The sequence below is a fragment of the Notamacropus eugenii genome, chromosome 2, assembly GCF_028372415.1.
Source record: "Notamacropus eugenii isolate mMacEug1 chromosome 2, mMacEug1.pri_v2, whole genome shotgun sequence".
Lineage (NCBI taxonomy): Eukaryota > Metazoa > Chordata > Mammalia > Diprotodontia > Macropodidae > Notamacropus > Notamacropus eugenii.
Genome location: NC_092873.1, coordinates 93,199,045 through 93,225,952, shown reverse-complemented (window position 1 = coordinate 93,225,952; position 26,908 = coordinate 93,199,045). Strand labels below are relative to the sequence as shown.

At 38.7% G+C, this 26,908-nt stretch overlaps 1 protein-coding gene across 2 annotated transcripts in view; it reads right to left on the bottom strand.

The window, feature by feature from the left end:
* MAPK14 (mitogen-activated protein kinase 14) overlaps window positions 1–26,908 on the bottom strand; it is a 98,110-nt gene that overhangs the window by 46,933 nt on the left and 24,269 nt on the right. For both annotated transcript variants that reach the window (XM_072641894.1, XM_072641895.1), the window contains exon 2: window positions 13,914–14,043. In XM_072641894.1, the coding sequence (XP_072497995.1) occupies window positions 13,914–14,043 (130 nt within the window). The remainder of the gene's footprint in view (window positions 1–13,913; window positions 14,044–26,908) is intronic.

Genomic DNA, 26,908 nt, shown 5'->3' with positions numbered 1-26,908 from the left:
AAAATAGAAGACAATCTCATTGGAAAAACCACTGACATGGAAAATAGATCCAGGAGAGACAATTTAAAAATTCTTGGACTACATGAAAGCTATTTTCAAAAAAAAAAAAAAAAAAGGCCTAGAAATTATCAAGGAAAATTTCCCTGACATTCTAGAACCAGAGGGTAAAACAGATATTCAAAGAATCCATTGATCACTTTCTGAAAAAGATCCTAAAAGGAAAACTCCTAGGAATATTGTAGCCAAATTCCAGAGTTCCCAGGTCAAAGAGAAAATACAGCCAGAAAGAAACAATTCAAATATTGAGGAAATGCAATTAGGATAACTCAAGATCTAGAAGCTTCTACATTAAGAAATCAAAGGTCTTGGAATATGATATTCTGAGGATCAAAGCAGCTAGGATTAAAAAACCAAGAATCATCTACCCAGCAAAACTGAGTATAATCCTTCAGGGGGAAAATGGATATTCAATGAAAGAGGACCTTCAAGCATTCTTGATGAAAAGACCAGAGCTGAACAGAAAATCTGACTTTCAAATACATGAATTAAGAGAAATATGAAAAGGTAAACAGAAAGAGAAATCATAAGAGACTTATTAATCTTGAACTGTTTACATTCCTACATGGAAAGATGGTATTTGTAACCATGAGACCTTTCTCAGTATTAGAGTAGTTGGAGGAGATAGATAGATAAGAGAGACAGACAGACAGATAGATAGATGGCACAGGGTGAGTTGAAAATGAAAATATCTAAAAAATAAAATTAAAGGATGAGGGAGGAATATATTGAGAGAAGGAGAGAGATAGAATGGGGTAAATTATCTCACATAAAACAGGCAAGAAAAACACATAAAAGAGGCAAGAAAAACGTTTTACAATAGAGAGGAAGAGATGGGCTGTAAGAAGGAATGACTGAACCTTACTCTCATCAGATCTGGCTTAAGAAGGGAATGATACACATACTCAGTTGGGTATCTTACCCTACAGGGAAGTAAGAGGGAAGGGGATAAGGGGGAGGGGGGGGAGAATGGGGAAGGGGGTAGTGTGTGGGGGAAGCATGACCCCCCCTTACTCAAATTGGCTCAGAGGTGTCTCAAAGTAAAAACAGAAAATCTCCTTTATTTGGTTCTCAGGAGAAGCGGGCAGTCCCTTCACCAGTAAAGCTGGAGTCAGGAGGCGCCTTACAGAAGCAGAATGGCAATTTATATAGACCCTGACTCAGAAATTCCCCCTCCCACAGCAGACCATTATTCTCATTGGCTGAGAAGCATGGGTCTTACTTTCTAGGTGGAAATCTAACCAATCCCTTTTGAAACCTGATTCAAATTTCCCACTCCAGGATGTTACAAAACCCGTGAAAATACATATCATTATATGCAAATTAGGCATTGAAAACATATGCAAATGAAGCATTGAAGACTCATGCAAATTGAGCATTGAGAACTTATGCAAATCAGGTGGACCAGTGTGAGGACTGCAGACTGCATACACATATGCAAATCAGGTATTGAGTGAGTCATATCCAATCATTGATCCTAATGCAATACATAGCCTTATATGGAAATCACCTGATTCTGGAGGAAGAGAAACCTGGGCCTAAGGTCTCTTCCACTCCAGGGAGATGACTCCATATCCCTGAGAAGTCTTCACTAAATCTGTTCCCATTCAGTAGTCAGAAGCAAACACTTTAGAAAAGGAACAGGGTCAAAGAAGAAAATAGAATAATTGGGGGATGGGATAGGATGGAGGGAAATATAGTTAGTCTTTCACAACATGACTATTATAGAGGTGTTTTGCATAACTACACATGTATAACCCATACTGAACTGACTGCCTTCTCAATGAGGGTGAGTGGGGAGGGAAGAAGGGAGAGTTTGGAACTCAAAGTTTTAAAAACAAATGTTAAAAAATTGTTTTTATATGCAACTGGGAAATAAGATATACAGGCAATGAGGTACAGAAATCCATGTTACCCTTCAAGAAAATAAAGGGGAAGGGGATAAGAAGGGGAGAATGATGAAAGGGAGCGCAGACTAGGGAAGGGGTAATAGGAATGCATGCCATCTTGGGGTGGTGGGGGGGGGGGAAGATGGGGAGAAAATCTGGAACTCAAAATCATGGAAATGAATGTTGAAAACTAAAAATAAATAAAAATCTAAAAAAAGAAGAATTATTACAGTATTTGGAATTAGTCTCTTGATTTTGGCCCCATTTCCCTACTGCTTTGGCTAATACATGATTCTGGTAGTCTATTTAGAAGAGGCTTAGGCAACACATTTTTAGAAAAGGGAGTTAAAGATATGGACAAGCTGCAAATGACTCTAGTGGATTGATTATTCAAGGAAAGTCCTAAAGCAATAACATATTAGGATTATTTTTTTTAAAACCAGGTGTCCTTTTCTAAAAAAGAATTGAGCAAAGTTCTGAAAAATAAAAGAACCAAAGCAGTCATGACGGAGTTCAGACTCTGGAAACTTCCTTGAATTGTCCTTGAATCTCCCCACTTAACCTGGCCTTTCATACTCAAATCTGTGGCCATTATCTGTTACCTCTTGATTGTCCCATCTGCTTCCCACCCAGATGCTCCATTGTCTGATATCTTCTGATTGCCTCCAGCTGTCTCCAACTCTCCAGAATTCCCACTTTGGACTTCTCAAGATCCTCCCTAAATCCCTCCTCTCTTCACTCTAGACCACCAGACCAACCCCCAGATCCCTCCTATAGTCTTTTCTGTATTTAGTTCCATCTCACCTCCATGAAGGCGCTCAGATTCAATCCAACTCAGACTGTCTAGCTGAGATTCTATCTGGCCCGTTTGTGAATATAAGCATTACAAATGCTTAGGCTCCTTAAGAGCCAAACCAATTTGGCAAATCTTTAATAAACTTTGTTTTCTTTGGCTTTAAAAAGGCTTGAATCAAATTCATTCGAGCATGACCTGGACTGTTGGTATTTTGGGGTCCCTATGACCCCTAAACCTCGTCAGTCAGAATGTGCTTTTCCATTTTTAAGTGAAAAAAATTAAGTCAAATCTCTCTATGAAGCTCATAGAGGTATATAGAACTCCATGTATGTTCCTTTTTGTTCTCAGTTCTTAAGCTAAATCCATTACCAATGTTATAATGAAATTTTCTAGAGAAAATAGGATTCATATTCTTTATACAAACTCTTTACTTCTAACATACCATCAAATGATAATTGTATCTCAATTAGATAAGGAAAATTAACATTACTCTTCCTTACACTGTGGTTTTGGTCTGTAAAAGTTACTAACTTCCCAAAGTAAATTTCATCCAAATCTTAAAATTATTTAAATACATACATCTGTACAAAAACTATACTACAGTTAAAACAAAGTTATACATTTGAGCTAAGAGTTTTACATTTTCTACAAATGTGACTGGAATTTTTTTTTCTTTCTGGGAAAGAACTGATTGATGGATGAAGGCATTGGAGGTTTCAGTGAGAACAAAGAATACAAGGTTAGGAGTGGCAGGGAAAATGATCTTGTACTGATCTACTTTGTATTATGTGCTACACCCTTATATATGTCCTTGCTGTCTAACGGTTAGAATACAAATGTCTTGCTAGGAGGGATTTTTTCTTTGATTGTGTTTTATCTCTGGTTAACTTACAAAGAACAGCTTTGCAGACATAATGCTAGGGACATAGTAGGCTCTGAATGAATGCTTGTTGATTGCTGAGTTTAATATGATTAGGTCAACATAACTGCTCTTTGTATGCCCCTTGTGGAAGGGCACATTTCCTTTTTTCCTAAGACTTTTCTAATGATGATAATCAAAGGGTATGTACTAGTGTTACTTTTCAGGCACTATGGCTCATCTGAACTTCTGGGAAATAAACAGGATGGTAAGTTCACAGATTTCAAGCTAAAAGGGATATCAGAGGCTTTTTAGTCCAGTCTTCTTATTTCATAGGGGAGAAAATTAAGGCTTAGAGAAATTAAGTGATTTGATTTAGAACTGCACACCTATTAAGGGTCAGGAGCATATCGATGGGATACAAAGTACAAAGTACTTTGCAAACCTTAGAGTTCCATGTAAAGGTTAGCTTTATTTGTGTTTGTTTCATTATATTTGAGCCTGTCTCTTCCTGTTTCCAAGTTGAACACTGCCTGCTGCAAAAAACCTTTCTGACAGATGAAGCTTAATTAGATCTGATTCCTTGGTGAATCAGCTCAACTCTTCTCTCCAATAAGACATTACTCTTTCATCCTAGCACCAACTTGCCCTGCCAAGCCTAACAGCCTTGGATTACTTCCACAATGGCTTGCCTTCAATTCTACTCATTTGCTCATGAAAGAAGCTGGAGAAAATCATGAAAGGCTACTCCACTAAAAATTTGCGTTCAGTAATTTCAACTGGGCCTTCATAAGGGCAAGGCAATTCTTTAACACTCTCCTATCCAATCACTACCAGTGCCTTTGCCAAACCTTATCATTTCTCCTCAAATTTCCCTTCCTTAATCCTCTTAGCTAAGAACCATGTGTCATACTTCAATGAACAAATTGAGGACAGTGGCTGAGAGCTCCCTCTCGGTTCCTCCTCAGCTGCCATCACATGCCTTCTTTCCACAGATCTCCTCCATCCATCTCACAAGCAGTGGCTCTTCTTCACAAAACAAATTCTTCTATATGTACAGGTGTATGAAAGGAGGACTTTGTATCCTTTTTGGTTTCTGGATCCATGGCCATGGGAATATCTAGTTTCTAGGTGTTTGATAATAACTCCTAGAATAGTCTCAAGGATTCCAGATAGTAGTTCCCAGAATGGGAGTGACAAACCGTCCTACGGAGGCTGTGCCAGAGATGTGGGAGCAACAATCGATACTTACTATGCTTGTGCAGAATGATGATATTGCTAAAGTTAACTTGTGAGCTTGACGTTGGCAAGATGCCTTCTTTGTCTGTTGCCCAATAAAAGCAAGTGGGCACTGCTCAGTGAGGGGGAAACTATGGGGGAACCGGGAACCCATAGGACAATCTATGTGTGCCTCAACCAGCCCCCACTGATGCTTGGGGGGATTAAAGAAGAATGCACAAGTGTGCCTGTCTGATTGATGCTATCAAGAAATAGGGGTAGCTGCGCCCCCTTCGAGAAGGGTGATTAGGGAATGCTGTAGGAGCTGGTTCTCCCAGAAACCATTTGAGAAGACTAGCCTAGAATAAAGATGATTATGAACCCCTATGGCAATGTCTGCCTGTCTGACCAGATCTAGAGTAAACTTGTTAGAGGCTGGAGACCAAAACCTCCAGAGCCTCCTGTATGTTACCTGTGAAACAACAGGTAATCTCACTTCAATTTTCACACTCTCATTAATCTTCAATCTCTTCCTGTCTGCTGGCTGCCTCCTTACTGCTTACGTCTCTCCCATCCTCTACTCCGCCAAGCTATGACCCTCTTATCTCTCCTCCTCCTCTTTGTGTCTAAACTTGAGAAAGTCATTTAAAAGTTGGTGCCCTACTCCCCACTTTTCTCCCTCTCTTTAAAACACTCTGAAATCAGTCTCCCAACCACATCATTCAACTTAAGACTGCTCTTGGAAAGTTACTGATAATCTCTTCATTGCCAAACCTCAATTTCTCACTGTTCATCCTTATTGGCTTCTGTAGCTTCGGACATTGTTGATCATTCTCTTCTCTCTAGGCTTTTGCGACACAGTTATCCTCTGGATTCTTGTCCTACCTATCTGACTGCTCCTCCTCAATCTCCTTTGCTGGCTCTGTCTTGGGCCCTCTTCTCTGCTCCTACTTCACTATTTCACTTAGCGATCTCAACAGGTCTCATACAGCCCTCAAAATCAGTATGTGTAAAAACAGACTCTTTACCTCCCCCTTCCCTCCAAACCTTCCCCTCTTTCTAGTTTTCCTATTACTGCTGAGGACATCACCATCCTCCCAGTCACCCAGGCTTAGACCTAGGTGTCATCCTTGACTCTTCATCCTCATTCTCTACACCCAAACAGTTACTAAGTCCTGTCCATTCAACCTTTGTAACATCTTTCATAGAGGTAGCTTCTCTTCACTTCCCCCCCGCCCCCCAAATCACCATCACTCTAGTGTAAGTCCTCATAACCTCTTGTCTGAACATCCTCTTCTGATTGGTCTCTTTGCCTCAAGTCTCCCCATTTCAGTCCATTCTTTACTCAGTTGTTACAATAAACTTCCTAAAGCCCAGTTCATCCTTCTATTCAATAAATCCCAGGGGTTCTCAGTTACCTCCAGGATCTTCTGTGTGGCTTTTAAAGCCCTTTATACATTAACTCCTTCCTATCTTTCTTGTCTTCTTCCACTATACTCCCCTTTATCCACTCTGTGATCCAGTGACCTTGGCCTCCTGGCTGTTGCTCACACAAGACACTTCATTTCCAGATTCTGCATTTTCACTGGCTATCTCCCATGCCTAGAATTCTCTTCCTCCTCATCTCTGTCTCCTGGCTTCCTTTATGTGCCAGCTAAAATCTCATCTTTTGTAGGAAGTTTTTCCAGTTATCCCTTAATGGTAGTGTCTTCCCTCATCTCCAAGTTACCCTGTGTATACAAGTACATAGTTGTTTTGAAGCTGTCTTACCCAGTACAATATGAACTCCTTGATATCAAAGACTGTTTTTCTCGCTGCTCTATCAGGAGGTCTTTCAAAGATACTACAGAGCTGTCTTTCCTTAATAGTGTTGTCTTGACATTCTAGTGTTAAAGGCAGCAAAGGACAGAAGACAGAGCACTTAATTTGGAGTCAACAGATGCCAAAAATGCAGCATCAAAACTTGCAGCTGCTTAGGACTTTAGAGGTCATCTAGCACAATTTTTTTTTTTTTTTACAGATGACAAAACTGAGGTCTGAGTGGTTTGCTCAAGGTCATGCACAAATAGTGAGTTACAGTGAGAATGAGAACCCCAGGGCCTCTAACTACACCTTCAACATTTCCTAGTACCTTGTTGAGATGAAAATTCTGCCTCTGCAATTTGCTACCTGTGTTACCTTGGGCAAGTGAGAACTTCCTTGGCTTTCAGTTTCTTCATCTGTGCTACCCAATCTCTTAATTCCCTTCTAGGTCTGAATCCTATAATATTTATGATTTCCCTAGTATGTTTCAAAAAAAGGTACAATGTTATATAGTGTAAAGTGTCTGAGTGAAAGTGTCTGCAAATTATATTTAGCTTAAGATATTATAGATAGATTCTGACACTTTCAGACAAGTTTCTGAAGGGTGGCCTTAATTAGCCAAATTCATTTCAAGGGAGACCTAAAACACTTACAGTGGGGGAACTACTTATGAAATAAATGTGCTATGTACATGAGAAGGCCAAATCTCCTCCTCCATGAGGCTTTTTCCTTTTAGAATGGTGTTAATTTAGTAAATTCATTTGGTCAAGTCCAATTACTAATGGGTCTGCTGGCTTCTTTAAAAGAAACTGTTCTATGGCCACAACTACACCCCTAACCTTAACCAACCTCCATACAAACGTATTGTTGTCACAAGGAAGTAAAAGGTGTGTGTCTGACCATGATAAAGTGCACAGACTAAGAACAGTTCTTTAATGTGTTTGCATACCAAGGACAGCAGCATGTGTATATGTATATCCCTTATTGCTTACAGATTTGTCAAAAGTTCCACTTATTTTATTAAATAATATCTTGATCTTATCTACTCTTGAGGAATTAGTTATCACTTTGATGCAAAATTGTTTCTAAAACTCCTGCCAACCCAAATTGCTCTCCTGAGCTCTGATCCTATATTTTAATTTGTCTGTCATAGTGGACAAAGTGTTGCACCTGGAGGCACAAAGACATGAAAAGAAATCTGCCCGTCTCTCTTCCTAACTTCCTTAAGGTGGTCACCACTATTCCAATGATCTTGGCTGAAAATTCTTGACCTTTGATATTACTCTGAAGTAGCTGCTAACAACAAGTGTGTGTGTACACAAAGTGTTTTCATCACAACATTCTTCTAAGAGTTAACACATTTATTATTACAAGATAGTTAACACAAGATGAAGAAACTGAGGCTTAGAGGTGACCTGCTGAGGACCATATGACTAGCCAGTTTGGGCCTGAGTTTACTTCAAACCCAGGTCTCTCCTGATTCCAAGGACAGTATTGTTCCACTACAGAGCCATGTCACATCCTGTCACTTTGACAACAGTTAACATATTTCAAATTTATTCTTTCTCTCACCATAGCAACCACTCAAGCCATGGCCCCCATTGTCTCTAGACTAGACCACTGTAACAGCTTCCTAACAGGGCTTTCTATCACTAGGTGTGCCCCACCTAATACACTATTACCAAAATAATCTTCCTAACATACAAGCATGATTATGTCACTCCCCTATTCAAAATACAAACTTAGCCTCATACTCCAGCATTTATGAAATGTCTACTATTTGCTATGGATAACTGTGCTAGGTAATGGGAAAAGAAAGAGAAAACAAGCAGTGCCAATTACGGGTTTACATTCTATTTGGAAGGAACTAACACACATAAAGATAAATGGTGGGGGGCCTAGAGTGGGGAGGAGAGAGAGGAAAGTATTAATACCTCAAGGGTTTAGAAAAAGCTCCATGGAGGAGGTGACAAGACCAGAGCCTTGAAGGGTATCTACCAACAGGGCTCCAATCTCCCTTTGCGGCCTTATTTTATACTCTTCCCCTTCACACAACCTATGCTCAGACGGAACTTTATTGATTACTGGTCCCACATTTCATCCTGCCCTCTCCTATCCCCTTGTATTTTGAATCCCTGTTCTCCATGCTCAGAACAGGTTTTCCTTCTTCATCTCCCCCCACCCATTTTTGCCTAATGAAATTCTTCAAGACCCAAGTGAAGTGTCACTTCCTTGATGAAGTCTTTACTGATTCCATAACTAGAAAATTATGTAAGTAGACATCATTCTTCTTTGATTCTAAATTCATTTTGTTTGACTCTTCCTGTGTATTTCATTACATTCTAACATCTACTATAGTTACGTGAATATAGGTCTTATTCTGTTTACTGCATTTAAGTTCTTCAAGAAGGGTCTATGCCAGTGTTTCAATTTATTAAGTTTATTAAGTGCATTTGTGTATCCCTAGCAACTGATATAGTTCCTTAAACATAGTAGACATTTCATAAATTTCTGTTTTAAAATCACTGTTTTTTCTTAAAACCTAGCAACCATGAGGCAGCTCATGGACAAAGTACTAAAAAAAATAAAAAAATTAAAGCTGGGAGGCAATTTCACCTAACACACTCAAGAGAATCCTTCAATTAAATTTATTGGGAAGGACACAAGACTCCTTAACATTAAGAACACTAATACCTACTAATACTAATAGCATAAAAACACTAATGCCTTTAGTCATAAAAGTGAGAATGCAGAATTTATCTGCATTGAATCACCTCTATTGTCTCGTCTTTCTTCCTATCTAGATTTTTAAGAAAAAAGGAATGTGAAACATTCAATAATGTCTTTTATTATTCAAAAAATGTATTGTCCTCATTTAAATAATGGTATCTCTCAATACTGTTAACTGGCGAAAGCTAAATCTATCAGTATAACAAAGGTGAATTAATTTAGAAGCTTTCATGAAGAGAAAATTTTGTAATTTCTTCCATCATTAAGAGACTTCTGGGATTAAAAATATGCCATAATAGTTTCACAGTTCTTTCTTTAAAATAAAAAAAAAGAGACAGATATACACTGAGAGACTATAAACTTACCATTAACTACATCAAATGAACATAAGTAATAGGATTTTTACATAAAACTCCTAACAAATAATAACAAAGAACCAAAGTATCAGAATTTAAAAAGCATTTTGATCCAGGCCCCTTTCTAAGTTCTTCCATAATTCTGAAACCACAGGCTTTTTTTTCTTAAATAATCATAGATGCAGTGATGGTATATACAGTGCTAGTTTTACTGACTTCTCTTTGTATTTCTTTATATAGATCTTTATACATTTTATTCACCTAACATATTTATTAGAAATATCATAATGTTCTATTCCATTAATATCCCATAATTTATTCAACTATTTTCAGCCTTTTACTTGAAGGCATAAAGGATATTTCCAGCTTTTCCAATTATAAACACAAACGTATATCACATTCTGTATCTTGAGCCTATCTCTTTTCTAATAGGCAATGGTCAGGGTATTTCATCATCAATCCTCTGAAATTATAGTTGGTAATTGAATTTGATAAGAATTCTTAAGTTTTCCAAATGCAAAGATAAGAAGAGCTATCTACACTTTTGGGTTTACTTCCAGTGACTGGATGCAGTGAGCTACGCAGCTAAATATTAAAACATGTGGATAATAACAGTTGTTGTGATCTTCAAATTAGATATTATATGTACAAGGTATTGTCCCTTTAAAAGGTAAGTCTCTTTCATATGGAATAATCTGAGTTCTAAAAGAAAGTTACTTTAACTCAAGAGTCCTGAGAGAGTTATTGGCAATTTTTAAATGTGACAAGCTGTTTTATACTGGAGCAAAGATAATTTATCTGAGTATAGATGGAAGAGAATTTGGTATCTAAACATAAGTTAAGGTGGGGGCTGTTCAGGGAAAACCCAGAATCTGAACCCAAACAATTAAGAGAAAAAAGACAGGGGGTAGAGGGGAGGTGAAAGGACAAATTTTAGAAATCTATCAGCTAAGTCTGAAGCTAACAGTTGCTGTGGAAGTGTAAGTCCAGCTGAGCAGAGGCAGAGCTTGGAAGCAGAGAATCATAGAAATCAATTAGAAGATGAAACAGTCTGACTGAGAAATTCTGCCCACTGAAATGCAAGTCAAGCACGTGGATCATTCAGTTTAGTAGGGAAGTATCTGGTGAATAAAAAAGCTACAATCAAGGAATTTTTATGGACAGTTCCTGACCCAGAAAGAAGACACCGAAATTTGTAGTTCTAAAGCTGTCACTCTCTCATGGTATTCCTTATTCACGTTCTCCTTGGCAAGTTTCTGTGAGTGCCCACTCTTCCCACAAGTAGTGAATGCATTGGTTGGAGAGTGTGACCCAGGTTTGGGTGTGGATTGTAATGCATTATTCCTTCATCTGTCTACTTTGTAAGCACCTGTGATATACTTGTTTTGGGCAAACAGAAGCACATTAATAGGGACTAAAGACCTGAAATAGTAGAGAGGAATTCTCCCATACCAGGCTTACACCTAGGATCCTGTGGAGTCCCATGATGCACTTGTGGTGCTTCTCCAGGAACCTGGAATAGCCAGTGTGAGAGCAAGTTGGAGTAAATGAGTCTGAAGAGACTGAAGAGGTAGGTGTCCAAAACTGCTAGGTGAGAGGCAAAAACATTACAATGCAGGTGAGTTTAAAGGGGTATGTAAGTACAAGCTATTATTCTCTTTTATTTAATCCTATTTCTCCCTAGTTTACCTAACTCCTAGCCCACTGCACAAAATCCTTTGGACATCCCACTCTAGTCTTAAGAAACTCTTCCATATCTTCAGACTTTTCAACCAATACTCTTTCCACCTTCCTATCTAGCTGAAACCTGGTTTCTCTCCTCTTGAACTCTTTCAGCAGGGGAACCTTCCTCCCAATTCACATGGCCAAGAACGGGTTTTTAGTATACTTGCTTCTCCATCTCCCATAAAAAGCTGACGCCCTTTTGAAGCTCAAGATATTCAATTATACCCTCCTTCCCCCATAATAACTCATATTTATTCAGTATTTTTAGGGTTTATAGTTTTCCTTATAATTCTTCTGAGAAATAGGAAATTTAAAAACTATCTCCATTTTAGAGATAAGGAAACAAACTCAGAGGTGAAATGGTTTCCCAAAGTATATTGCTTTTTCCACTACAGCACACATTGCTTCTTCTGAATCCCTTCTTGATGTCATCGACTGTCCACTAAGTTATTCTACCAAATTTCTCAATGATTGGTAGACAGATCATAGTTTTAATATTCTATGTCCTACCATCATTGGTGACTAACACTCATGTTCACAATCCCTGAGCACACTTTTGCTCTTAGGAACACACCTTAGACCTAAACACCTCTCACAGTCCATTCATCCACTCATGAATATCCAATATTTATAAAGAACCTGTTACATCCTAGTGGCTGAAAATACAAGGCAAAGCCAAAAACAGTTTCAGCCCTATAGAAGCTTATAGACTACTAGGGGTGGGGCCAGAGATACACCTTGTATAACAATATGGTGGGGGATGTGCGAACAACTAGGGGGTCTAGGAAAGGCATATAGAAAGTTACACTCGAGCTGAGCTTTGAAGGAAGCCAGGGATTGTAAGAGGAGGCAGAGGTAAAGAGGGAGTACGCTCCAGATGTGAAGGACACTGGTGAAGGCATAGAGATTGGGGATAGAATGATGTGTTCAAAGAACAATTAAGTTTGGCTGGAATGTAGAACAACCAATGGAGAATATGCACTAAGCCTGGAAGGTAAACTGGTACTAGGCTTTAAATATCAAATTAAGGAGTTTTTCTTTTGTCCTATAGGCAGTGAATGGGGAAGTCAATGAAGCTTCTTGAACAAGAGAAAAATAGTAACACAATCACACTTTTGCTTTAGGAATATCAATTTGGAAACTGTGGAAGATGCAATGGGAAGAGAAGAACCTGGAGTCAGAAAGCCCAAATAGAATGGTAAAAGTCAAGGTGAGGTGTGATGAGGGCCTTGAAAAGGATGATAGCCATGAGCAGACAGAAGGGGAAGGATTTGAGACATCTCTAAGATCTTCAACTTTTAAATTCCATTCTCTAAATCTAACCTCCTACGGATATGCTTGTCCCACTCATATAAAATTTACCACTTGCTCTTATTATGATCGCTGTTGCTTGACCCATCCATTTCTTTCACTCTAGTTTCACTTGCCTCCATATCCAGACTCTCTACCCTACCTGCCTGCCATTTTAATATTTCACTGATGCTCCTAGTGAACGCCTTGTCCCACTGACCTCTGTTCCCAGTCCTTAACCCCAATTCATCGGTTTCTAACCTTCGTACTTCTCTCCTACTTGAGGGCGGGATCAGTACTACTGAATAAAATCACCAGTTTACAGCACATGATCTCATCAGGGGACAAAATCAATAGCAAAAGCTGGGAATTGCAAAGAGGTGAACTTAGCTTGATGTCAGGAAAAATTTCTTAACAATAAGAGCTATCCAAAAGTGGAAGCGGATGTCACCTCAAGGGGTAGTGGTCTCTTCCTTTTTGGAGAATAGAGGATCACAGATTTAGAGCTGAAAGGGACCTCAGAGACCCAGTTAGGTTAAGGGACTTGTACAAGATCACAATAGATAATTAGCTTAAGAAGCAAAATCTGAACCCTGGTCCTCGGACTTCAAAGTGAATGCTCTTTCCACTGTACCACAATGCCAACCTGTATGATTATTTGACTGGAATTCTGTGTTAGAAATTTCTATTCAGGCATGGATTGGATTAGATGACCAATGAAGTGCTTTCCAACCCAAAATCTATGAGGCTGTGGCTAAGTTCTTTATTTCACTGATATCCAACGCCATTGCTACAAGTTAAAGAACATTGATATTTGGCTTGCTAAGAGGAAAACAAAGGCTTAGTATTCTCAAAACACACACACACACACACACACACACTCTCTCTCTCTCTCTCTCTCCAATTTCATCTCATTTTAGACTTCAGCAGTGTGTCTAAACAAAAAAGGGAAAATAAGAGCTAAACTCCGACATAATACAAGAGTATACATTACAATAAGAAACATCTTACTCTAGACAGACTGCAGACAATTTAATTATAGTAATTACTATAATATAAGTAAGGGTCAAGCCTAAGATATTTTCAATAGTTTGGTTCATCCTTGTGCCATTAAATATTTCAAATGGTTAAGAATAAAAAAATTCAGCTTCTTCAAAAAGAGTTTTCCCTTCCCCACATTGATAACTTACATTTTCATGTTTCATATGCTTCAGTAACCGCAATTCCCTGTAAGTCCTTTTTGCATGGATGATGGACTGAAATGGTCTGGATAACTTCTTCACTGCTACACGTAATCCTGTTTTTTTGTCAAAAGCTGCACTGTGGGGGGAAAAATAACATTATTGTAAATACAGGTTTAGAGTATTTACTTAAAATGCTTATTTCATTACTAATTAAATGGCTTAATTACAAAGATAGCATGAAAATTCTACTCATCTCAAAATATAACATATAATATCCTGTATTTTGATATTCTGGTTCAAAACTTAAGAAATTTAACCCCCAAAATCCTAGAAATATTTTCAGTTATTTCAAAACCTACTGTTCTATCTCCAACGGTGAAATTCATGGCATATTTCCTTCAAGAGAACATCTCTATATGAGTATTCACAGGTCTCAGGGTATAGCCAGAGGCTTCCACACCTGGATGCTCTGGATCTCTTTCTTTGGCAAAGTGGGCAGTCTTACTCTTGAATGAATTAACAGCTACAACTAGAAATCCTCAAAATTCATATTAACATTTCTCAACAGAATGTGTTTTACATGAAAAACATCTTCCAAAGGAAGAGAGCCATGACTAAGGACAGAGAAGTTATGCACTTCTCAAGGCTACAAAACTCAGGGGCTGGGAATTGGGGGCACAATGAGGTATACTTTTTTTTTTAAAACATTCCAGAAAGTCTACTCTCCGTGGTCCATACCTATTTATTTTGTGGTAAGTCAAGCTGAACCTTTACTGTAAAAGGTACAAGGTCCCAGGAGAGGAGTAATACATATGGTATAAAATTCTTCAAACTCAAAGCTTGCCTACAGTACACAAATGCTTTGTGCCAGCTGTTTCCAAGAGGAACAGTTCAGAGTCCACCTTCACTGCTTCATTCAGATTCTCTTCCACTCAATCACCTTTATGGCATCAGTTTTGAGACCTTTCAAAATTCAAGGTTGGTCTAGACTAGGCCTGTACAACATATGCCCCCTGTCAAAGGATTTCGGGTGGCTGCCACGTGTAGTCTGGGTCATGTGACAGTTGCCTGAAATCCTTTGGCAGGGCATATGTTGTGCAGGCTTGGGCTAACGGGTCATAAGACTAACAAGGCCCTAAGTTTACACATAAGGAAGATACTATAAACAGCTAAATAAAAGAGTGTTAAGGAAAAAAAGTACTTAAATTGGCAGTGTTCCAAATAATGCCTAGCATATGAGGAACCTCTTGAGAATGCAGTTTTGTAATTACTACAAATCATGCCAGAATATAACCAGACTCCACCACTTTTCTGGGAATTTACACATTGAATAAAGGTCAAGCACTCTGATTTCGGCAAAAGCAACTTGCAAAAATGTTTATGTAAAACCAATACAACTGTTCTCCTAATTAAACATTAGATGTTCTAAACCTTTTTGTTACCAAGTCAAATAATGTATGACTAAGTTGCTAACCTTCATATTAAGAGTCAGTAAATGAACCTTTACAGTTAAACTATAAAATAGGAATTTTACTGCAGTAAGTTCTTCTTCAAAAAATACCTACCCCTGAAATTTTAAATGCCACTTAGCAAAAACTGTGACATTCAAATCCTAGAAGTGTCGAAGCACTTTCAACAAAAAAAATTTAAAAGAGGTGGTATATTTTAACTTCTACTTTTAAATGAGCATGTAACCATGGTAGGAACTATGAAAACCGTATCTGACATGTATAAGTACTGTGATATTTTGCCTATTTTGTACTAGTGAGTGAAGAATGATTTTAGATTTTTAAATAAAGTATATTTTAAGAAGTGTATTTTAAAATATTTTAAAATGTAAAAATCATTCTAAGTTCAGAGGCCATACAAAACAGGAGGGTCAGGGACCCCTGTTTTAGACACCCCTTCCCACATTCACATCACTTTGCTTCCTAAAGACACACTGCAAAATGACTGCAGAAGATAGCTACAAAGCCACTGACTACACTTGTGATTTCCTCTCCAAATATCTGTCTCTTGCTGTCAAAAGACTTTAAAGATGACCAAAAAAAAATGAAGCCGACTGGGGAAAAAATATGGAAAAAACCCCCCAAAAGATTATAGAAGCACAGGAAGACATAATACATGTATAAGGGTGGCTAGTCATTGCTCCTAGAATCTTGGAACTTTTGTGCCCAGGACTTCTTAAGTACAATTCTCACAGACTCCAACAATTCATCTTATTTTAAAAGGTATGTTTTATGAATAAATAAGTCTGTGAAGCAGGTCATACCAAAAATGGCACACAATCCAGAAATAAATCAGCTGAAGAAAAACCCAAGACAGACTAAGTTTAAACTGCTTTGCTGAAGTGAGTAAATAAAATTATAAAAACACTTAATTCTTAATGTATGGTGAGCTATGTACCACCACCAAGTGAACAGACAAAAAAAATCTGTCAGTCACCAGAAAGGCTAGGAAATAAAATTACTGGACCTCTACACTGGAGGCAAGCAAGACTCCATGATCAAGAGATTCTCTAGAAAAGGCATCTTTATTTAGTAGAAAAAGTGCTAGACTGGGAGTCAGAGGACCAAGATTTTCCCTCTGTAACTTACTCTTACTTGAGCAACCCCGAACGTGTAAGTTAGCATTGATAAGACAGATGCCTAAGGTTCCTTCCAGGCCTAAATCTATTGCTCCTAAGATTCCTTCAATGACTCAATTACCTTTGATGGAGTCCAAAGCAGAAATGTTTGACACCAAATTTTAGTACACTGTATTATAGTTTGCATGTAGATTAATATAATTTTAACCTCAAACAACTGCTTTTTCAGCATGAACAAAACTCCAAAGAAAATAAAGCTAAGACATGCATAGGTGAATCTAAACAAACATAGGAAAATGATTAACACAAGCCTATAATATCTGTTGTACTTTATAAAATAAGCATTCTGACATTTCAGATAAAAACCATTTCTTGTTTTTTTTGCATAATTTCTATGGCAACTTACTTCTATGACAAACTGATATTCAAATTATACCATTTCAAAACTACCAAAAATACTAAAGCTAATTTCTCTAAGTCTGACCATGCCACTCCCCTACTCAAACTCCAATGGCTTCCTTTTGCTTCTAGGATCAAATATAGATCTCTTCTGATGAGCTTTTAAAGGCTTTCATAACCTGGCTCCAGCCTAACTTTGCAATTTTATTAGACATTACTCCCTTTCCCACCTCCACACTCTACCCAAACTGGTCTTACAGTTCCTTACACGTAACAACACCCATCTTTGTGTTTGACGATGGCTACTCCCCTCACCCAGCCAAGACTGTATTCCCACCTCACCTGCACTTCCGAGAATCACCCCTTCCTTCAAACCACACCTTATACATGCAGTACTCCTCACCCACCCCACTTTTCCACCTCTTATTTGTTTTATACATAGTGACTGATGTACACAATGTCGCTTAATAAGGTGCAAGTTCCTTGAGGGCAGGGATTGCTTGATTTTTGCCTTTGTGTCCCTATCACCTAGCACAGTAAGTGACACACAGCCGGCTCTTAATAAATGCCAGCTGACTGATTTAAGTTCCAAGTACAATTCTGATCAAAACTGGAACTAGAAAACCAGTTATTGTTGGACTGCAACTGTGAATGAATCTAATCAACATCTGAGCTTGGGCTGGAGCAGACTCACAGTTGCCCAATGAATGAGAGAGTATAAAGACTATTGTCTAATGGCCAGCAGACCCTTCTCTCCAAATTCCTGTTAATTCAGAGAATTTGTTATACCAAGTAGTAGGCCACCTAAACCAAAACTTCCCTTCCATCAGCCTACTGTATCACCTTCATCCACCACAGCCCAATACCCTCCATGTTTCTATGGGCTCTGCTCTTCTCTCCCACTGTGTCCTCTTTACCCCATTGCATTGTGAGCAAACTGCCCTCCTTATTAGACTTTTCCTCTAACACTACTCTTACCTCTTTGCAATCTACCTGTTCTTTCTCCCCTCCCTCATCCCCCACTCCAAAAAACCCTCCAACAAAGACCCTCTGACCACTATCTCCAGTCTTAGATGTTCTCTTATCTCCCCCCTGTCCCCACATTTCTTTAACCACTCATACAGAAGTTTAGAATGATCAGGCCTACTTCTTGCTCTTTACTTCCACTTCTAGACCCCTTTCACTTTACTTCATCTAGATTTAGGATCCAATTTAGACCCTGCTAGCAGTTTACAAACTACAGATCACTTCCCTTCTTTTCTCAAGCTCATGCCTTTGTCTCTAGTCTAACCCCTTCCCTCATACTTGGGGCCCTCAATACACATATACAGGCATGCCTCTTTCAGGTTTTGCTGACTGAATGGTTAACAACAAATGTGAGACTTGCATACAAAACAATACCAATAAAGAAGGCAACTGAACTGGAGCAAAGAATGCCTTAGTAACTTGTTTCCCAGATGCTCATTTGCACAAGACCAATAGGAGACCATAAGAGTTAAAAAAAAAAAAAAATGAAGGAACCTTGAACTCCACAACTGTTACATGATTATTGGGCAAATGTTTGTTGTGTAGTTACAGTCTAGCCTGCTGAGATAAGAATCTGGTAAATGAGCTGGTTCATCACTGTAAGATAAGAATGATCTCTCATTAAGGGGCCCCTGGCTTTAAACAGGAAGGCTGCCAAAGAAAAATCTCTGAGTTGGTGGCAAAAAAGAGACTGTACCTATTTATATTGTCACCAGCTGCCTGGGAAGTGAAAACCCTCAGAGACTAGCTAAGACAGCAGAACTGGGGAAGCTTCTGTGCCATACCCTCCCACCTCCACCCCCACCCCCACCCCCACAAGAGTCTTTATCCTATATGGAAAAAGTCTTAGCATTCACCTGGCAACAAGGAGGTCCAGTTCAAGAGATGAGTAAAGCAGTCCAGCCTAGCCAACAGCAGAGCCACGCTTCTAATATGGAAGCCACACTCAATAGTGAACTTTATAAGAACAGGAACACTAAAGAGAAAGGTAAGAAAAGCTCACAGCTGTTGAGGTGTGACCCTACAAGTCTACTTCACTTCCATGGCCTTTTAAGTTTGTGCCTGCTTTGCTGGCGTGTATTTGGGGGAAGAGTACACTCAGGGTTTATGGGTGGGATTGAATATAAGTATTGCTTTGCCTTTGTGTAAATGCCTTAATTGAGAGTTAATGAATCAGGCGGATAATCTTTTCATGGGAGGTAGGTAGTTGAGGAGCTACAATGAAGGAGTAGTCAGTCACTCACAGGGTAACCCACAGAACTCAAGTACCAGGCATCATTCTGGGGACCCAACCTGCTGAAATGGGTGCAAGCTGGAAAGGAAGACCAAGGAGATTGGGGAAGGAAGGGGGGAAAATGTCAAGGGAACATTCATTACTTGACTCCTTAAACATGTTAGCTTCCCCTTTCATCAAGTTTAACTCCCATAACCAGCACCTTTAGTCCACCTCAGCCACGCACAAGTATGTCTTATACTTGATCTCATTATTCTCTGACTGTCCTACCTCTGCAAACAAAACTCTGAAATTCCTCTATTTGGCGACAACCTCCAGACCTTCCATCTAAACATCTTCTTCATTCCCAGTAGTCACTCTGTCCCTTCATGTCTTCCTGGTCCATCACTCCTGCTCTGGACTGTCGTTTTTCTGAAAATTTCATATCTTCTACCCTGGAATCCCTGGCTACTTTGTTCATCTTCTCCAGCCCCTCAACACTGGAATTACTACCACTACCCATCTTCTTCACTCATTCTTACCAATGAGCTGCTGAATTCTGCTGGAAGAAGTCACAAAACCTTGCCAACCAGCTACATTACAAATTTACACTCTCTTAATCTCATCTGGGCTATTACGACTCTACTGCAATCCTTTTACTCTTTCTTGATTACTTGAATTCCTATTACATTCCTTAAAGCATGTTTCAAATCTTCTCTCCTCAAGCTGCTTAAACACCTTCTGTCTCTTCCCTTTCATCAGAGGAGCGTGCCACATATTTTAACTGAAAATAATCTTTGCAAGACTTCCAGAAAGAGAAGTCCTCCTTACCAAGAACCAATTCCACTGCCTACATCCTTGATCCTATCTCCTATCTACCACAATCTCCCACTGTGGTTTCTGCCTTTGATCATTTTTTTCTCTAACATAATTTTTAATCTCAATCCATTGGCTCTTTCCCTACTACTTACAAACATGCCCAAATCTTTTGCAGACCTTAGAAAAAAACCTGATTGACCCTGGCATCCCTTCAGGCAGTGGTCTTAGATTGCTCTTCCGTTCTACAACCAAACTCCTAGAAGTATTAGGAAGGGCCTTCTGCAGTTGTGGTTTGAGTTGAATCTTGGAGAAAGACAAGAATTCTGAGAAACAGAGGTGAAGGAGAGCATTCCAGGCATGAGGAACAACCAATGCAAAAGCATAGTGACAGTGGATAGTTTCATATGTGAGGAATAGCCAGAAAACAAGTATGGCTGGACTGCTTCATGGGTAGATGACAGTAATGTGTAAGAAAACTGGAAAGATAGGAAGGAGTCCGGTAGTGAAGAGCTTGAAATGCAAGGACTTTAATTTGATCCCTGATGTCATGAGGAGTCATAGCACTTGGAGTTTACCAAGGAAGGGGTCACACCCGCATTTTAGGCAGATTACCCTGACAGCTTTGTGGAGGATGTTTTGGAGAGTGGAGAGACTTGTGACTGATTGGTTAGGAAGCTATTGCAAAAAGTTCAGGTGAGAGGTGATAAGAGCTTGAGCTACAGTAATGACTAATCTAATGTGAACACCTCTGTTGGCCATTTAGAGACTTTCACAATCTAATTTCTACCTGTTTTTCCAGACTAATCTCATATTCCTCCACTTAATGCACATTTATGTTCTAACCAAAAGGGTCTACTTGTTAGGACAGGGTGCAGTGGATCAAGTGCTATTCCTAGGGTAAGGAAGACAAGTTCAAATTCAGCCTCAGACACTTGCTAGCTGTGTGACCCTGGGCAAGTCATTTCATCTGTTTACCTCAGTTTCCTCATCTGTCAAATGGAGGTGATAACAGCACTTACCCCCCAAAGCAGTTGTGAGGACAAAAGGAAATAATAATTGTAAAGCACTAAGCCCTATGCCTGGCATGTAGTAGACACTATATAAATGTTATTATAATTACTCTTGTAGTTATTTCCTGTACATGGTATTCTATTTTCCATCTCCATGCCTTTCAATAAGCAAACTTATATCTGGGATATTTTCCTTCCTCCTCACTTCTGTCTCACAGAGTTTAATCCCCACAAAAAATTATTTGTACCTGCCTTGTATCTATGTTACATATGCAACATGTGATTTCCTTCCAGTGAAATGTTAGCAGCTTAAGGGCATGGCAGACCCTCTGCACATTTTGTTTGTATCTCTAGTACCTTGTATAGTGCCTGATAATCCACTGGAAACATTTTCTGAAATGCTTTTGAGTTTAACAGTATATTTCAAGAAAGAAAAATTTATCCTTCTGTGACTTTATATTGTGGCTCTCAACAGCCCACCAAAAACAAAACCTGTAAAAGCTTCAATAAGCAACTACAATGACATATCACTGCAGTCAGAATATTGGCAATCCCTAAGGTTACATCTGGTACCTATGAATGTAGGGCTGAAAAAGCTAATGTTATGGCTCTGCAGCACTCTCCAAGTTAACTCAGAACTCTATTCTTCAAGCATCTGCTGAACATTTATGACATACACAGCACTAAATGAGGGACCTTGAAGGGGAGTTAGACATTACCCAATAGATAAATCATCAGATAGAAACAAGTGGTCTACAAAAGAACTCCAAGCTATCAACAATTATATGGAAGAATACTCCAAATCACTGATAGTAACATAAGTGAAAATTAAAGCTCTTAGGTTTCACCTCAAATCCATCAGAAAAAAAGATACGTCAATGACCTTCTTTTCTTTCTTTTTCACTACCCTGACCACTGGGGGGGAAGGGGGGAGCAGTAGAGTGAAATAAAAACAAAGCCCAGGTAACGAATAAAATCCATAGCCAACAAAAACAAAATCAGGGAATGCTCCTTAAGGGAAGAGTCCTGAAGGAAATGACACATCTGGCAGAAAGCAGCAAGAGATTCCAGGCAGGAAGAAAAGAAAAGAGGAACTCTTTAGGAAACAGGGCAGTTATTAGCAAGAACCAGTGGCTCTCACCTTGAATAAGTATGGGGAACTGGGAAAAACTGGCAGTGACCTGCACAGGGCTTACAATGCTTATTTTTCTGACATACATGGCCAAGTAATTATCTATGCTCTAAGTGCGGGCTGACATTCCTCCTACAAGAAAAGATGAAAATGTTCACGAAGCCTCCTCATGCTATCAGGGAGAATGAAATGTTCCTTTAAAACAAACACAAAATAAGAAAGACAGCATTCATTGTGAAAAATAAAAAGGATCTGAGCTGGGAATCCTGACCTGCATCAAGAGGGTGCAGGGCAAAACAATATCTCAAAGAATGGACAGGGAAGAAGTACTCTGAACACTTAATGCTAAAAACCAGATATAAGACTTTTCCCAATGAGGAGGATGCACCTGCTTGTACAAGGAATGAGGAGGCAGAGCCCCAGACACATTCAGAAGAAGACGACCAGTAGTATTGGTTGGTAACTGCCTGAACGGTACAATGAAGCAGTAATTTGTTGACCTCTTAACAGCAATGAAGAGGCCTGCTACACACATTTCCAGGGCATGAGTCCAGGGGATGATAAAGAATCAACCGAGACCAGTCAAACTGGATGAGGATGAACATTACTCACTTCTGGTGATTCCCACATGAATCAAGTGAACATTGCTAAAGAATACAGAGTTATGGATAAGAAACTAAAGATCTTAAAGACAGAGATAGTATTTTTATAGGAGCACAGATTTAAAACTTTAAGGGACATTAGAAAACCACTCATTTTACAGATGAGGGAAATGAGACCCATAGGTTGGGCAACTTGCCTGGGGACCCAGGGGTGGTAAGTAGCAAATCTAGGATTTGAATCCTAATTTCTCTAACACCCCTCGCCCCCACAAAAAAAAAAACAAAAAGAAAAAAAAACCCAACTTCACAACTAACCATCAAAGGTAAGAACTCCAGAAAAGAAAGGAGGATTTTTAAGTAGTCAATAGCTGCTTAAGAATACAGGTATGTCTAAGAATGGATTCAAAGGCAGCTAGGTGTCACAGTGTCACTGTATCCTAGAATCAGGAACTGGAGTTGTTAGGAAAATCTAAATTCAAATCTGACCTCAGACACTTAATAACTACATGAACTTGGCTGGGCAAGTCATTTAACCTCTGGCTTCAGTTTCCTCATCTGCAAAATGTAGACAATAATACCATCTACCTTCCAGGGTTGTTGTGAGGATAAAGTAAGATAATATTTGAAAAGTGCTTTGGAAACCTTAAAGCACTATATAGATTTGATCTATTAATAAATGCTACCTATTATTGCTGGACCATGATTTAAAATATCCTGATCAGGGATAACAAATGCTAATAAAAATATATTTGCCTTTAGTCTTACAGATTTAATCAAAAGGGCTTTAAAATGAAAGGGATGGAAAAAAGTATTTATAAAGATCCATGAAGTTAGATATGATAGTTACAGCTATACAGGAAGAAGAATAGAAGAGATGCTGAGGAGCTCACAAGAGACAAAAATTTTTGAATGAAACAGCATTAAAATTCATGGCCCTCAGATGTCAATAAACAAATCCAATTCAATATGCATTTATTGCAAATGCACAAAGTACTGGTAAGAAGTGAGGTGAACTTAGAATTCTTAAGTCAAGAAAGCACATTTGGCTTTATAGGAATCACTGAAATTTGGTAGAATGAGGCATGTGACTAGAATATAGGAAGAAATACCTTAATCCAAAGGAGCAGATAATCAAAAGGTATAAGTAAAGACAGAGATGAGATGGAATACCACTCCATATTAAGGAGTTATATTCCTGTGAGAAATCCAGGTTCCAGGGTGGGAAGCAATCAGATATAGATTAACAGAAGCAGAAACAGAAGTGATACTATCAATGGAGAATACTACAGACCATCTGGAAGAGGAACTATATGTGTTTGTCAAACCTGTATCATGCCAGTCACAGAGAGGTATGATATAGTAATAGAGAAAATTCAACTAACTTGATTTCTTTTGGAATTTTCTCTTTGCCCAAAGCAGAGTTGCTACTAATTTCCTGGCTTGACTTAATGACAATTGTATTCTTCAGTAAGTCAACAAGCATTTATTAGGTGCTTACTCTCCAAGTCTTGGGAAGAACCAACAGTGAAAGGAAAAGACTAAAGGGACAGTCTGGCAGGAATTTGACCAATCAGAAGAGGCCACAGGAGCACAGTGAACTTGAAGAGTGAGAAGGCTACTGTGGCCTGGTGGAGAAAGCCCAGAGTCAGCAGCAGTTGAGCTGTAGAGAAATGAAAATAAAAGGTAAAGGAATCAACACAGGGAACATCTATCATGAATCTGATTTTCATCAGAAAAAAAAACTATTTGCTAAAGTAGGAGGAATGGCAGGAACTTTGGAGGAAAGCAATCACTCCACATTAGAATTTGTGGAGAGGAGAGAACACGCTACTCTGACATGTATCCTAGATTTTAGGAGAGCAAATTTTAGAGTGCTCTGATAAAGAAGAAGGATCCCATGACCCAAAATTCTATAGAAGAAACATACCAGGAGTGATGGGAAGTTCTCAAGAATGAAATGCTGAAGATAAGAGAAAGGTTTGACAAGGAGAGAACTATCTAAAGAGGATGCAAAGGACACTCACAGATCAACTTGGATTTTAAAAATATGCACAAAAAGATGGCTATGGAAGATGATCACAAAAGCACAGGGCATCAGAAGTTCTAAAGCTTAGAATGAGCCAAGGTTATCTATCAGAAAAGCTAAGGACAACAAAAAAGGCTTTTTTTCCCTATCTGAAATACAAACAAATAAAACTACTAAGAAAAGAGGAAGTTCCAAAAGAGAATGGGATGGATAAAAGGATGATGTAATAGATGAAAAAGAGAAGGTAGGGCTGTTCAGCTCTTCTTTTACTTCTGCTGCCTCTCATAAGAATGGCCATTAGATTGGCAGGAAGAGACAGTAGGGAAAAGAAGCCTGCAATAAGTAAGTAAAATAGCACCTGGTTGCTCTTGATAACATGAAATCAGTAAGCCCAAATAAACCACATTCCAAGGTACAAACTGATAAATGTGATTATTGATCTTCTGTCAGTGATTTCTGAAAGAATTTGGAGACTGGGAGAGTAATCACAGGACTGACAAAAAACCAAATGTCTTGATTTTCCAAAAAACAGAAGGGAAGGAAATATGCATTTATAGAGCACCTATGTTTTACATACTATGACATAAACCCTTTTACAAATATTATTTTATTTGATCCTCACAACAACACTAAGAGGCTGATGCTGTTATTATCCCCATTTTACAGTTGAGGAAATTGAACCAAACTGAGGTTAAATGACTTGCCCAAGGTCACACAGCTAGTAAACATCTGAGGCTGGATTTGAACTTAAGTCTTTTTTACTCCAGACCACAATATATCTATTGTGCCACAAGCTGCCTCTAAAAAAGAAAGAGAAAGGAGCCTGCAAGTCTCACTTAAGTTCCCAGCAAAATTCTAGGATGTGCTATCAGAAAGGAAATATCTAGGGGAAAAAAGTGGTAATCACAATGAAACAACATGACTATATCAAAAACAGGTCATGCTGCACCCCATTTTTTTTTTTACAGGTTGGAAAGGTGCCAGTACAATTTACCCAGATATTAGCAAAGCAATGAACAATTAACCAATTGATCAATAAACAGTCATTTAGCATTCATTTACTGTGAGGCAAGCACCATGCTAAGTGCTGGGGATGCAAATACAAAAATGAAGTTCCCACTCCTATCCCCACCAAGAAGTTTCCATTCTATTAACAGGACCAAAATATACTAATCTTGGGGGAAAGAAGGAGAGAAATGAACTAGGTAACCCTGTAATTAGGTGCACTCAGACTTGGCTAAAATTCTGTCACACCCAAAGAGTTGTGATTGAATAACAATTTGGAAAGAGGTCTTAGTGTAATGAATTTTTCTCAGTGACTTGGATAAACACATAGATAACAGGCTTATGAAATCTGCATATGACTATACTGGGAGGGCTGCCTAATATACTCATGACAGTAAGGATGAAAGAAAATCCTGGCAGGCTAGGAGACTGGCAAATATAATAAAGTGGAAAAAAAACAACAACAGTCATTACGTCAAAATATCATCTTCACAAGTATAATGCTGCTTTACAGCAGTACATTTAAAAAAATTCTAGGATTTTAGATTGATGTGAGTTGATATGAATGCTACAGCAACCCAAAAAATGATGCAATCTTAGGATGCATTAAAATAGACATGGCATCACAGAAGCTAACAATCTTGCTATACTCTGTCCTAGTCAAATTGCATCAGGAGAATTATGTTTATTTTTGGGTACCATATTTTTAAAAGGATACTGAATAAGTTGGAAAATATTCCAGGGAGCAAATGGCAAAGAACTTCAAGATCACATTGTGAAAGGACTGAAGAAAATGTGCACATATAGCTTGAAAAAAAAAACCAGACTGGGCAGGAGGAATGTATGTATATTGTCTTCAAATAGCTGAAGAACTGTCATATCAAAGGGGTACGAGGCTTCTTCTAATTTAAACTTCCTTATAATTACAGCTATCCAAAAGTGCATCATTAGATAGATTTAGAGCTGGAAAGGATCTCAAAGATTCCCTACTCCTGGATTCTAGTCTATTCCCCTCACCTTAAAGGCAAAGAAACTGAGGCCCATGGAAGCTAAGTGACCCTCAGGTCTTCTTACTTCAGAGGTAGTGCTCCTTCAACTGTTCATGTATGATTTGGACTAGACAGCCTTCTTGGGTTTCTTCCAACTTTGACAGGATGTGAATTTGGGAACTGGAAAGGATCA